Source organism: Phacochoerus africanus, chromosome 4 (assembly GCF_016906955.1).
Source record: "Phacochoerus africanus isolate WHEZ1 chromosome 4, ROS_Pafr_v1, whole genome shotgun sequence".
Lineage (NCBI taxonomy): Eukaryota > Metazoa > Chordata > Mammalia > Artiodactyla > Suidae > Phacochoerus > Phacochoerus africanus.
The window spans coordinates 30,751,236-30,767,290 of record NC_062547.1 but is presented as its reverse complement, the minus strand read 5'-3'; the positions used below and the strand labels follow the sequence as shown (position 1 = coordinate 30,767,290).

The window sequence follows — 16,055 nt, the reverse complement described above, 5'->3', positions numbered from 1 at the left end:
CAAATGCAGCTCGGATCTGATGTTGCCAGTGGCTACAGCTCCAATTTGACCCCTAGCTTGGGAACTTCCATATGTCACAGGTACAGTCCTAAAAAGACCAAAAAAAAAAAAAAAATCTAAATACAGCTGTCTCCATTCACTGCAGTTATGTGTATAAGTAAAACTTTTTACTCAAAACTTCCTACTTTGGCAAAAAAAACAAAGACCACAATGAAAGTGTTTTTTTTTTTTTTTCCTATCTCTATATTCCACTGGAAGTACCAATATAAATTTTAAAAAAAATCACAGAGAGGAGTTTTATTAAATATATTTATTTGCATAACTCAGGTTCAACCTGTGTTTTTATGACTGAGTCTAATAGTGTAAACCTGATAAAAATAGCAACACTAATAACAAAACTCACTGACTGAATAATCAACAAATTTATTCTTTCATTTATATGACAAAAGGTTAGTACTGTTATGGTTGATAGATTTATGATGCAATATTAAGAAAATGCATTGGCAGGAGGACAGCCTTAACATTTTAATGTTTACAGAAGACAGAATAATCATTTGTTTTAATGACAATTATTGACATTCTTAATGGTGGCTAAGAGTAGGAGTTTTGAAAATTAGGGAACTCTGTGTTGAAATTCCAAGTCTAAGAGTTCCTGTTGTGGAGCAGAGGAAACGAATCCGACTAGTATCCATGAGGATTCAGGTTTGATCCGTGGCCTCGCTCAGTGGGTTAAGGATCCGGCATTGCCATTAGCTGTGGTGTAGTTCGCAGATGCGGCTCGGATCCTGCATTGCTCTGGCTGTGGTGTATGCCGGCAGCTACAGCTCTGATTCAACCCCTAGCCTGGGAACTTCCATATGTAGAGTTGATGCCCTAAAAAAAGCAATTCCAAATCAACTTGGAATTGGAGTACCTGGAGAAAGTTACTTTAGCTTTCTGAGCCTCAGTTTTCTCCTATGCATAATAGATTTCTAATAATTATCTCATAGAGTTTAAAAGATTAAATGAGTTAATAAATGTAAAATATCAAACACATCTTACAATACAGTAAGTAGTAGTTAATAAATAGTAAAAACTATTATTATCAGATTACTAGGGTCTTGCATGCCTGACAGAAACAATACAGGACCAAATTCAAGTAAAGGTTCTTAAATTTTACATCAATGCCAATTCAAACACTCTCTTACATCCCAAAATTTAAAAAGATTTTAAGTCATGCTTTATTCATTAATAACTTCAATTATAATAAAGGGAAAGCACACTTTCCTTCAATTTTAAAAAGCATATATTTTAAATGATTATTTTCTTGAATGTAAAAACTTACCATGACAACACCACCAACGTATTCAAAAGCACAATGAGCTATACAGCCATACTGAATAGTATAGCCAACAAGTCGAAAGGTTTTTCCCAGAACACCACGAAGCATAGTTCTATGGAGACTCTGCCACCATTGGCCTGATGGTAAATTTCAAAAAGTTTCATAATCAATACTATTTAGAAACACTTAAGAAATATCTATATTATAAAATATTTTATAATCACCCAGAGTGTATTGAACACCTAATATGGCTTGGTGCAGAAAAGCAAGAGTTTATTTTCATTTCTGCTGAAGATTTTTTAAATAGTAAATTAGAGCCACTGAATATTTTGAACTACTAAACAGAGATTATATTCAAATATCCCTAGGTTTAAATATGAATTAGATAACTAGTAGACTCTGAACTTCTCTGTCCCCGTTCATTTCTTGGTTATTTCTAGGTATTAAAGCAGATACCTAAGAAAATATATTAATTCTTTCAAGTATGCATAACAATTTTTATATTGTCGATTGCTATACTACATCAGTTCTTATCCTAACAAAATATGGAAATAAAGGAGGAAGCACTGGAATAGGTGTACAAAAATACAAGTTTTAAATTGCTTTTATTAATCTGTGTGATCTTTAACTTAACTTCTCTGAGCCTTAATAAAATGAAAATAATAGTACTCACAGAATAGTTCTGAGAATCAAATTCAATAATATACATTAAAGTGGCTTTTTTATTACATTTATACGAAGTGGTTTTATAAATTATAAAGTTAAATTCAGTTGTCACTTATTAACTATTGATAAACACATGATTATGAAACAGCATAAAGAATCATATTTTTAAAAGCTATATACATTTAAAATATTGCTATTATTCATCTAAAATATTCCAAGTATTTGTCCCTTCCCTTCTATTTACCTGCTACAACTGTTTCAAGCATTTCTCAACTAATGGCCTGATGCTTATTAGGCCTAGATTACTGTGCACTATTCTTAGATTAAATTTACTAAAACATATCAACAACAATAATATGTAACATTTGCTCAATGGTTACTACATGTCTTTACAAATTAATCTTTATAAGATAGATATGACATTCTCATTTTATAAATAACACAAATGAACCTAAGAGTAGTAAACTTATAAGCTTAACATCATAAAATCAGAAAAGATGGACTCAAGAACTTAACCATATTACTCCCTTGCTCCCGTAACTTCAATGATTTTCTATTAGATCAAGTACAAATTACTCAGACTCCTTTTGGCTCCATCCCATCCTCAGATTCAAACCTGAGCTTCCCTGATGCTTCTACATGAGCTGACTACTCAACCATACTGGTCCAATTTTAGAGTAAACTTACTTATGCCAACATCCATGCCTGGGAATATGACACCCATCATCTATCTAATTTGTTACACTTCTCAAAATACTCTCAATAGGCAAGTTTTTCCTTCTTGGGGTGCCTATGGTTCTTAATGTTCATGCTTTTAATGATTTAAGAACACAGTTCCTAAAATTGATCTGTCTGAGCAGGTATCCTGGCTCCATCACATTTTAGCTGTGTGACCTTCAAGAGGTTATTGTACCTCTGTTTCAGAGCCTTTACACATAAAATGGCCTTAATATCAGTACCATTCTCAGAGAGTTAGTGAGGATTACATGTGATCAGATACAAAGACTGTGTAGCAGAATATATCAATAAATGCTAGTTACTATATCATTCCCTTGGCAATCGGCATGTACTGTACCTCATAACAGCTGCATTTTCAAGTGTCTAGGTTTCTCCCTAACTTACCTTTAAATAAAATAACAGAACTTTAGAGTCCATAGCATAAGACTGTATTTCTTATTAGTGTTTTATTACTTATTGATATTCATTCACCTAATTAAATGTTATGTCTTCTCTCCTAACACGGTATCCCTGGCACTACCCCAAGAAATGTTACTTATGCTTTGCGTCACTCACCTATTTCAAGCATACACTAATTATAATACTACACTATATTATTTACATCTTTTCCCTTAGTATATACTGTATTTGCTTATGTGACTGTGGGCAGTGACTTTACATTAATCATCTTTCAATTATGGAGCCTATCATAGAAGGCTTGCCTGACTGAATTAATAAATATTGAACCCAAATCTTCTACATCTTCCACATCTTTAGCCTGATAATATGGTTATAAGGTTTCAAATGATGATTAGAGTACCACTGAGACTTCTGGTTAATGAAGAGACATGTTAATGTCATACTCACTGAAGAAAGAAAAAAACTGTCAGTAACATTTTAAAAAGTATACTCATTGTATCTTTCAGGTAATACGAAATACTCCATCTTAGGAATCTGGTTTATAGATATAACTGATGTACTTTAAAACCTACTGATTTTTATAATTTAATAAATTAATATGAAATGATATTTAAAAACACTTCATAAGAAGTTCCTTGTAGCCCAGTGGGTTAAGAATCTGGCATTTCTGCAGCTCTGGCACAGGTCACAACTGCAGCACAGGTTCAGTCCCTAGCCTGGAAATTTTCATGTGCTATAGGTACAGCCAAAAAATAAAAATTGAAAATAAAAATACACTTCATAACTGAAGCCCAATTAATTCAAAAAGGGTTTAAATGAAATAACAATACTATTTATAAAGTTAACTAGGTTGTATAAACATTATTTTGCTTCAACTAAAAAATAAGTGAGTCCTATAGCTTAGCTTTGAAAATGTGATCTATGAAAATAAATCCTAAAGTAGTGAAATGGATATCATATTAACTAAAATAAAAATGACCTTATCTGACTTTAGAGAGGGGCAATATAATCAAACAAGAGGAAACATGGGGCACTCAGCAAGAACATGCTATTAATACAGATAAATGGTGAAATTAGGGGGGCAATCAATAGCAACCTACCTTTAACTAATTTGGATTATGAAATAGATTATGTACTTGGCTAAAAAACATACCCAAAAATACTAGGATGCTCTAACTACACAATGGTTCTGATTCACTGAGAAGCCCTGTAATTACCTCTCATTCAGAAGTGACTGGGACCATAAAACCTTTTTTTATTACTCAGAAAATGTTCAACTCCAAATAACGTTTGTGATGAAACTGTCTCATAAAACAATAAAACAGATGAGTGATCAGAAGAAAGAAGTTAACAGGCTTTGCTTCTTCTGTATTAGCCACAGACTGGAGTTTGAAGTGCCTAAATTTATTTTGGATCTTAGTCTCTTAAAATGAAAAGAAGACTCTGAGGATCAAGACTACTAGGCCTTATATTTTAAAAGTGCAAGGAGGAACACTGTGAGAAACACTCAAGTTGAGAAGAGGTAATGGATTTTTTGAAGAGAAATCTATGAGTAGAAAGTAACATTCACATAAGACATAAACCACACTCACTGCTAGCACTCAGTAGCTCTGCTGGCAAATGGGATTAAACTTGGGGTTTACACAGTGATTTCAAAGGATCCTTGACTATAATGTGCATACACATGCCAGGTATCTTGTTTGTCACTTCAAATTCACTCTCTACCTTTCTCCATACTATATAAATTACATCAAGACACTCCTGTACTCTTTGACTGCATCCCAGCAGGAAGGAAGGAAGGTTATGTATTTTTCTGGTTCCTTCCCTGTGGAGTCTTCTCATGCTGGCTATGTCTTCGGACGAAGAGCACTGAATCTCCAAAGGCAGTCTGCTATACAGAAATCTCTCTTCTCATAGTTCCTATAATCTTTCCCTCCCCTAGTTCCTTCAGGCCTCAGAGTGAAAACAGCTCCACTGATTCTGGTCCATCCCTATGTCCTCCACCCAACTTTGAAAATAGTTTCTGTAAATAAACCTTCTTTTAATAATCCTAATTTGAGTGTGCCAGCTGCTTTCCATAGGGACCCGATGATACAATACACCACTTGTTGAAAAAAACAACTTATACTATGCAGAAGTTTACAATATTTGATGTTAATGAAGGAATTCTCATAAATAGGAACCTCTTAACATTGCGGATGGGTATACAAAAGTACTTCAACCCTTAAGAAGGGTGATTTGGCTATCAAAACTGCATATATATTTTACTCTCTGACCCAACCATTTTACTTTTAGAAATTTACTTCCAAAATACAGCTCCAAGATTCAATACCAGGTGCACAAGATTTTTTCTATTAGCACTATCTGAAATAGCAAAATTGGAAAAAGGCCAAATACACATCCATAGAAAACAGGCTGACCTAAATTATGGTAAATACATACAAAGGAGTTCTATACACCTAAAAAAAAAAAAAAAAAAAAAAGAGGACGAGTTCTATGAGCTAATAGAAATGATTTTCAGGGTGAACTGCTTTATAAAAGAAAAGCTAGGTGCAATACAGTATATATAATAAGTACTATTTCAGAAAGAAGGAAAAAGAATTTTTTTTCAAAGAGAAAAAGGAAAAATAAGCCAGAAAAGAATAAAATGATTACATTAATAGGGGAATGGGCGGGAACAGAGTGGAAGGAATGAAGATTTCTTTTTTTTTTTTTGTCTTTTTAGGGCCGCACCCATGGCACATGCAGGTTCCCAGGCTAGGAGGTGAATCGGAGCTGTAGCTGCTGGCCTACACCACAGTCACAGCAACTCGGGATCCAAACAGCAACTGTGACTTACAGCACACAAAGCTCACGGCAACGCTAGATCTTTAACCCACTGAGTGAGGCAAGGGATCGAACCTGTATCCTCACAGATCCTAGACAGATTCATTTCCACTGAGCCAAGACAGTAACTCCAGAAAGAGATTCTTAGTACACCTCTGTGTATCAGTCTGCACCAAATGCTTTACATATTCAAAAAAAAAAAAAAAAGTAAATTCAAAAAAATTTTTAAAGGGGATACTAAAGTTGAAAAGAAAAATTAGCCTATCTGTATAATCAAATTGCTAAAACAACCATAGAGAAAAAATAATTCAAGTATATTTGAATACAAGATATACTCTAAGGACAAAAAAATGAATCAAACTTTTCTCAGTAGGTTGATTGTTGGCTGCAGTATTTTATGTGTATTTTGGATAGAACAAATGAGTATATTAAATTGCTGGTATCAGGATTTTCAATGTGAGAAAGAGAAGCTACAAATATGGAATGGGAGGTAGCAAAATAAATTTATTTAAATAAATAAATATGCATGTCTGTCTCCCTATCTGCCTATATACACTATCACCCTAACTTGGTCCACTGAAAAGAAGTAATGACATGGCAGTGCTATTAAGCACACTTAGCAATCAGATTTCTGGTTTTCAAATACTATTCCCCACAAGGAAAAATAGTTTAGAAACAGTTTAGAACAGTCTTGCTGTACCAGAAAGCAAGGGTGTGCTCAAAGTCTAATTGTTACATAGGAGCCATTTTGAGGAATCTCTCATTGGCCAAATTTGGTATTTTTTAAAACAGGAATAATACTAATAAATACTATGTTAGATTAAAAATGAAATCAACAACAAAAGACCCAGAATCGTCAAAGCAATCCTGAGAAACAAAAACCAAGCAGGAGGCATAACTCTTCCAGACTTCAGGCAATACTACAAAGCCACAGTCATCAAAACAGTGTGGTACTGGTATCAAAACAGACAGACAGACCAATGGAACAGAATAGAGAATCCGGAAATTAACCCTGGCACCTATGGTCAATTAATCTTTGACAAGGGAGGCAAGAACATAAAATGGGAAAAAGAAAGTCTATTCAGCAAGCATTGCTGGGAAACCTGGACAGCTGCATGCAAAGCAATGAAACTAGAACACACCCTCACACCATGCACAAAAATACACTCCAAATGGCTGAACGACTTAAATATACGACAGGACACCATCAAACTCCTAGAAGAAAACATAGGCAAAACACTCTCTGACATCAACATCATGAATATTTTCTCAGGTCAGTCTCCCAAAGCAACAGAAATTAGAGCAAAAATAAACCCATGGGACCTCATCAAACTGACAAGCTTTTGCACAGCAAAGGAAACCCAAAAGAAAACAAAAAGACAACTTACAGAATGGGAGAAAATAGTTTCAAATGATGCAACCGACAAGGGCTTAATCTCTAGAATATATAAACAACTTATACAACCCAACAGCAAAAAAACCAATCAATCAATGGAAAAATGGGCAAAAGACCTGAATAGACATTTCTCCAAAGAAGATATACAGATGGCCAACAAACACATGAAAAAATGCTCAACATCGCTGATTATAAGAGAAATGCAAATCAAAACTACCACGAGATATCACCTCACACCAGTCAGAATGGCCATCATTAATAAATCCACAAAGAACAAGTGCTGGAGGGGCTGTGGAGAAAAGGGAACCCTCCTGCACTGTTGGTGGGAATGTAAACTGGTACAGCCACTATGGAGAACAGTTTGGAGATACCTTAGAAATCTATCCATAGAGCTTCCATATGACCCCACAATCCCACTCTTGGGCATCTATCTGGACAAAACTCTACTTAAAAAGAGACACGTGCACCTGCATCTTCACTGCAGCACTATTCACAATAGCCAGGACATGGAAACAACCCAAATGTCCATCGACAGAGGATTGGATTCGGAAGATGTGGTGTATATATACACAATGGAATACTACTTTGCCATAAAAAAGAATGACATAATGCCATTTGCAGCAACATGGATGGAACTAGAGAATCTCATACTGAGTGAAATGAGCCAGAAAGACAAAGACAAATACCATATGATATCACTCATAACTGGAATCTAATATCCAGCACAAATGAACATCTCCTCAGAAAAGAAAATCATGGACTTGGAGAAGAGACTTGTGGCTGCCTGATGGGAGGGGGAGGGAGTGGGAGGGATCGGGAGCTTGGGCTTATCAGACACAACTTAGAATAGATTTACAAGGAGATCCTGCTGAATAGCATTGAGAACTTTGTCTAGATACTCATGTTGCAACAGAAGAAAGGCTGGGGGAAAAAATGTAATTGTAATGTATACATGTAAGGATAACCTTACCCCCTTGCTGTACAGTGGGGAAAAAAAAAAAAAAATGAAATCTATGGAGTTCTCATCATGGCGCAGCGGAAACGAATCCGACTAGGAACAATGAGGTTGCGAGTTCGATCTCTGGCCTCACTCAGTGGGTTAAGGACCCAGCTTTGCCGTGAGCTGTGGTGTAGGTCACAGATAGGGCTTGGATCTGGTGCTGCTGTAGCTGTGGCATAGACCGGCAGCTATAGCTATGATTAGACCCCTAGCCTGGGAACCTCCATATGCCACGGGTACGGCCCTGAAAGGCAAAAAGAAAAGAAAAAAAAAAAAGAAATCTACCGAGTACATAATAATATTTTTTTAAAAAGAAGTATCTGTTATCAAAAACTGACAGCCAATAAATACAGAGGGAATAATGAAATTATCACCAGTGTAATAACTGATTCAGGCAAGGGCCACTGATCGGTGTTAAAAATTACTGGGTGATGCTTGTGGACTGAAAGTATTAATATTGTTAAAAGAGCCATACTACCCAAAACAATCTATAAATTTAATGCTATCCCTATTGAATCACCCATGGCATTTTTCAAAGAACTAGAATAATCCCAAAATTGATATGGAAACACATAAGACCCAGAATTGCCAAAGCAATCCTAAGAGAAAAAAAAGCAAAGCTGGAGGCATAATGCATCCAGACTTCAGATAATACTGCAAAGCTATAGAAAACAAAACAACATGGTATTGGCACAAAAACAGATGTATGGATCAATGAAATAGAACAGAGAGCCCAGAAATAAATTTAGTTAATCTTTGACAAAAGAGGTAAAAAATAAAACAGGTAAGACAGTCTCTTTAATAAGTGGTGCTGGGAAAACTGGACAGCTATGTGTAAAAGAATGAAATTAGAACATTCTCTAACACCATACACAAAAACAAACTTAAAATGGATTAAAGACTTCCATATCCCACAGAAGTGTCCCTAAAACAAACAAACAAAAATAACAAAACTAAAAAGTTACCATATGATATGTAATTCCACTTCTGAACATATTTCTGAAGAAAAACATAATTCAAAAAGATACATGAAGCCAATGTTCATAACAGCACTACTAAAAATAGCCAAGACATAGAAGTAACCTAAGTGTCCATTGATGGATGAATGGATAAAGATGTGGTATATAGACACAATGGAATATTACTGAGCAATAAAAAAAGAATAAAATAATGCCATTTGTGGCAACATGGATGGATCTAGAGAGTATCATTCTATCTTAAGTAAGTCAAAGAAAGAACAAATATCATATATTACATATATGTAGAATTTTTAAAAATGATACAAATGAATTTATTTACAAAATAGAAACAGACTCACATAGAAAAAAAAACAACTTACAATTACCAAAGGGGAAAGGTGGGGGAAGGGATAAATTAGGAGTTTGGGATTAAAACACTACTTTATATATATAAAATAAACAACAAGTACCGTGTGTGTGTGTGTGTAATGTATATAAAAGTAAATCACTTTGCTGTACACCAGAAACACAACATTTTAAATTAACCAAACCCAAACTTCAATTGAAAAAAAAAAATCTCTGGGTCAAAGGTTGTTAGTAAATAGGATATGCATTAAAGTAACTAATTTATTATTTACAAAAAGAGAAAATACCTTTACATGGAGAAGTTGGGTATTATCTTTAACTACATGATCAAATTTACCTGCATATAGCCAAGGTATGGAAACAACCAAACTGTCCATTGACAGATGAATGGATTAAGAAGATGTGGTATATAATGGAATACTATTCAGCCATAAAAAAGAATGAAATAATGCCATTTGCAGCAACATGGATGGAACTAGAGACTCTCATACTAGGTGAAGTAAGTCAGAGAAAGACAAATACCATATCACTTATATCTGGAATGTAATATACAGCACAAATGAACCTTTCCACAGAAAAGAAAATCATGGACATGGAGAACAGACGTGGTTGCCAAGGGAGAGGTGGAAGGAGTGGGATGGACTGGGAATTTGGGGTTAATAGATGCAAACTACTGCCTTTGGAATAGATAAGCAATGAGGTCCTACTATATAGCACTGGGAACTATATTTAGTCACTTATGATGGAGTATGATAATGTGAGAAAAAGGAATGTATATGTGAGTGTGACTGGATCACCTTGCTGGACAGTAGAAAATTGACAGAACACTGTAAACCAGCTATAATGGAAAAAATTAAAAATCATTAAATATTTTAAAAATTTAGCTGCATAAATAATGTACAAACTGATATTTAGCTTCCTGACAGGATGCAATGACAAGCAGATATCATCTTTGTACTACTCTTGTGAAAAATGTATAATCTAATCAGACAACCCATTCCATAAATCCATGGACAACCTGGACACTTAAAAAATATAAGTGTAATGAAATAATAAAATAACAAAAGTACTATCTTAAATTATAAGAAGATACAAGGACAGGACAACCAAACACAGAATAGCAAAAATCAATAAAACCAAAAGCTGGTTGTTTAACAAAACAACTGATTATTGATACTGATAAACCATAGCAAGTTTGATTAAGGAAAAAAAATAGAGAGACCCCCCAAATCATCAGCATCAGGATTATAAAAGGAATCAACATTAGAGATCTTATAAAACATTAAAAGTTAAAAGTACATTATAAAAAACTTAATACCGCTGATGTTTTAAATTAAAGTGATACAACTTATCAAGACTGAAGAAATTAAAAATCTGAATAGTCACATATGTATATAAGAAATTTAATATATGATTAAAAATACGCCCACAAAGAAAACTCTATGCCCAGATGGACTCATTGCAAATTCTCTCCAACATTTAAGAAGAAATAATATTAATCATAAAACCTGCAAGTGAACAGAAATGAAGGAATACTTCTCATCTGGTTTTATGCAGCTAGTATACACCAAACTTGACAAAGGCATTAACCGAAAAGGAAAATTACAAGACAAATTCTCTCACTGACACAGACACAAAATATCCTAAACAAAAATTAGCAAAATCAATCTGATAATGTATTAAAAAGATCATAATCAAGTTGATTTGTTCCAAGAATGTACAGTTGGCACAACCTTTTGAATCAATCAGTATAATTCATATAATAAAAAGAAAAACCGGAGTTCCCATCGTGGCGCAGTGGTTAACGAATCCGACTAGGAACCATGAGGTTGCGGGTTCGGTCCCTGCCCTTGCTCAGTGGGTTAACGATCCGGCGTTGCCGTGAGCTGTGGTGTAGGTTGCAGACGCAGCTCGGATCCTGCGTTGCTGTGGCTCTGGCGTAGGCTGGCGGCCACAGCTCCGATTAGACCCCTAGCCTGGGAACCTCCATATGCCGTGGGAGCGGCCCAAGAAATAGCAAAAAGACAAAAAAAAAAAAAAGAAAAACCATGCAATCCCCTCAATTGATTCAGTATAAGCATCTGATAGTGTTCAACACCTCTTTTGATTTAGGAATAGAAGTGAACTTCTTTAACCACAAGGATTGTTTACAACAAACAAACAAATAAATAAAAAAAATCTTAAGGGACTACAATGTATTACTGGTGAACTAATGACATGCCATTGTTGATTCTAACCAATTCACTAAGAAGGATGCAAAAACTGGAAAGGAAGAAGTTAAAAGAACATCATTAACAAATGACATTTTATTATTTACAAATGATACCTATATAGAAAAAGAATACGTGAATTAGCAGGGTCTCTTGATATAAGATCAGCACATGAAATTTAATTAAATTTCTATATACTAGAAAAAAACAATTATAGATTCAATACAATTTCACTGGACTATTTTTTTCTAGTAGAAGATGGGAAGCTCTTTGAAAAACATATACAGAAATACAAAAGACCTAGAATAGCCAAAGCAAACATTAAGAACAAAACTGGAAGAACTTACTTCAGATATCAGACTCATAATAAGCTTACGGTAATTAAGACATTACTGTATTGGGGCAAATCTAGACAAACCACCACAGGGGCTAGAAAGATTAATACAAAGAGCTAAAAAAGATGTGGAGCAACTAGAACTCTCATTGACTGCTGGTAGAAGGACAAACTTACACAACTACTTTGGAAGACTGACAGTATCTACATAGGCTAAAACGTACCTTATGTTTCAGCAATATTATTCAGAACTAGTCATGATTTCCCTTCTTAGAAGGCTTTATAGGTAATGGTTAATTTTTTTTTAAATTTCTATTACCATGTTCTAAATAGATAGTTTTAAATAAACTGACTCAATCTATATTACTTTTAACTTCAAAAGGCATCAAGAATAGTCATGGCAGCTTTATTCGTAAGATCACAAAACTATAAAAAAACCCAATTGTCAGCCAATTACTCAATCCAGGCAAGAGAGGAAGAATAAAACAAAAGTAGACTAGCTTTTGACAGAAATTGGGATACCTTCTCCAACTTAGTAAGAAGAAATACAAGCTGGGTTCATTTACACAAAACATTGATAGTTTTGTCATTTTTGATAGAAGAAAAATGAGGGAGCTTTTTTTTTTTCTTTTTTATGGCACACCTGTGGCATATGTAAATTCCCATTCTAGGAGTCAAATCAGAGCTGCAGCTGCCGGCCAATGCCACAGCCATGGCAGTGTGGGATCTGAGCCTCCTCTGCGCCCTATGCCACAGTTTGCGGCAAAGCCAGATTAACCCACTGAGTGAGGCCAGGTATCGAACCTACACCTCATGGACACTAAGTAGGGTTCTTAACCCACTGAGTCACAACAGGTGGGAGCTCTTGATTCAGGTTTCTGTTTTCTCAGTCTTATGAGCTGAGGTCAACAGCAGAGATTGGGAACTCTAAACAAAAAAGCAAGATGGTAAACTAAGAATTGGTTGCAGAGGTTATTAGTATACTATCACTTCTATAACAAACCATAAAGTTAGTTATTTAAAACAATAAAATTTATTATCTTCAATCTGGAGGCCAGAATTCCAACATGGATCTCAATGAGCTAAAAATCAAGGTGTTACAACTCAACAGCAAAAAAAGCAAACAACCCAAATGAAAAATAGGCAAAAGACCTGAATAGACATTTCTCCAAAGCTATACAGATGGCCAACAAGCACAAGCTCAGCATCACTGATTATTAGAGAAATGCAAATCAAAACTACTATGAGTTACCATCTCACACCAGTCAGAATGGCCATCATTAATAAGTCCACAAATAACAATTGCTAGAGAGGATGTGGAGCAAAGGGAGCCCTCCTACACTGCTGGTGGGAATTGTAAACTGGTACAACCACTATGGAAAACAGTATGGAGGTACCTCAGAAAACTAAATATAGAACTACCATATGGCCCAGCAATCCCACTCTTGGGCATATATCCAGACAAAACTTTCCTTGAAAAAGACACATGCACCCATATGTTCATTGCAGCACTATTCAAAATAGTCAAGACATGGAAATAACCTAAATGTCTACTGACAGATGAATGGATTAAGAAGATGTGGTACATATGCACAAATACTACTCAGCCATAAAAAAGAACAAAATAATGTCATTTGTAGCAACATGGATGGAACTAGAGACTCTCATCCTGAGTGAAGTCAGTCAAAAAGAGAAAGACAAACACCATATGATATCACTTATATCTGGAATCTAATATAAGGCACAAATGAACCTTTACACAGAAAAGAAACTCATGGACTTGGAGAATAGACTTGTGGTTGCCAAGGGGGAGGGAGTGGGGTGGACTTGGAATTTGGGGTTAATAGATACAAACTATTGGCTTTGGAATGGATTAGCAATAAGATCCTGCTATGTAGCACTGGGGACTATATTTAGGCACTTATGATGGAGTATGATAATATGAGAAAAAGAAGGTATGTGAGACTGAGTCACCTTGCTGTACAGTAGAAAACTGACAGGACACTGTAAACCAGGTATGATGGAAAAAATAAAAATCATTTAATAAATAAATAAACAAAATCAAGGTGTTGGCAGGGCTGCATTCCTTTCTAGATGCTCTAGGGAAGAATCCATGTCCTTGCCTCTTCTAGCTTCTAGAAGCTACAAATATTCCTTGGCTCATGGTCTTCTTTCTTCAATTTCTAAGTAAGCAGCACTGCATCTGTCTTCTTCCTTGGTCACATCTCCCTCTAACTCTCTGGCTTCTTTTCCCATTTTCCTCCATTTTTAAAGTCCCCTGTGATTAAACTGAGACCATCCAGATAATCCATGATAATCTCTTCATTCAAGCTCCTTAATTTAATCACATCACCAAAGTCCTTTTTGCCATGTAAGGTAACATATTCACGGGTCTAGGGGTTAGGATATGGATATCTTGCGGGGGTGGGGGTAATTATTCTACCTATCACATCAGAGGATGTGATAACCACTAAATACCAACAGGTTAAACTAGTAATTATCAAAGTGTGGTCCTCAGATCAGCAGAATGGGCATCACTGGGCAACTTGTCTGAAGCGCAAATTTTGGGGCCAAACTCAAGATTAATGTAATCAGAAATTTGGGGAGTGTTGCTCAGTAATATGTGTTTTAACATGTTCTCCAGGTGATTCTGAGGCAAAATAATATTTGAGAACCACTGCTCTAAGTTCTCAGGGTGGCCAATGGCCACTTCTAACCTTGAGCAGCGGTGCTTATCTAGTCATTTATTACTGTGTGCCATATAACTTACTATGTTACATTGTGTTGTGAAAAAAGTTGAAAGCTTTGGCATACAGAAGCTTACTCCACCTCTGAAAGAAAATTTGTTACTCTGTATTCCCTATCACATTTATATAAAAAATACTGAGTTAGTAATGTAGAAAACAATTTCTTTAATGGGGAGTCTATGTAATCTATCAGATAATTAATAGAAAAGGAGTTCTCTTGTTGCACAGTGGGTTAAGGATCAGGCTTGCAGATCACTGCAGCAGCTTGGGTCACTGCTGTGGCGTAGGTTCGATCCTTGGCCCAGGAACTTACACATGCTGCGGGTGAGGACAAAATCTAAAAAAAAAAGTAAAAGCTAGAAAAAAGAAATGAAAAGAAAATTTTAAATTGTGATTGTGTTGTTGGTTGTTGTCCACTTTCAACAGATATCTAAATTAGATTAAAAATTGTTTCTTCTTATAAAATAAGGTTAGAAAACACTATGTGTGACATAGGTAATAATGGCTACTATCAATACACATCAAAAATCCTGAAATACCAACTGAAATAACAGCAAGTACTTGTTGCTATGTACTAAACACTGTTCTAATCACAAATATTAACACACTTAATGGATTGTGTTTTTTTGTTTGTTTCGTCTTTTGCTTTTTAGGGCTGCTCTTGTGGCATACGGAGGTTTCCAGGCTCGGGGTTGAATCGGAGCTGTATCTGTCAGCCTACACCACAGTCACAATGTCAGATCTGAGCCATGTCTCATGGCAACGCCAGATCCTTAACCCACTAAGCAAGGCCAGGGATCGAACCTGCGTTCTCTTGCATGCTAGTCAGATTCGTTTCCACTGAGTCACGACAGGAACTCCCAATTCATTTAATTCTTAAAACAACTTTATGAGAATGTTAACTATTCATTTTACAGATAAAGAAACTGAGTGACAGAAAGGTTAAGGAACTATTCAAAATCACACAGCTCATCACAATAGAACCAGAATTCAAAACAAGGTGGCTGAATTCTAAAGTCAAACACCTCACTATACTGCCTCCCAATTAAAATGAAAGAAATTTGCCTGGAAATAAAATGGCATAGGAGAGATG

The 16,055-nt window shown here is 35.4% G+C and overlaps 1 protein-coding gene across 3 annotated transcripts in view; it reads right to left on the bottom strand.

The window, feature by feature from the left end:
- IMMP1L (inner mitochondrial membrane peptidase subunit 1) overlaps positions 1–16,055 on the bottom strand; it is a 76,234-nt gene that overhangs the window by 24,767 nt on the left and 35,412 nt on the right. For 2 of the 3 annotated variants that reach the window (XM_047776083.1, XM_047776084.1), the window contains exon 3: positions 1,325–1,458. In XM_047776083.1, coding sequence (XP_047632039.1) covers positions 1,325–1,429 — 105 coding nt within the window. In that variant the 5' untranslated portion in view covers positions 1,430–1,458. Of the gene's footprint in view, positions 1–1,324; positions 1,461–16,055 lie in introns of those variants that run through there. The other variant, XM_047776085.1, reaches the window with a different exon arrangement.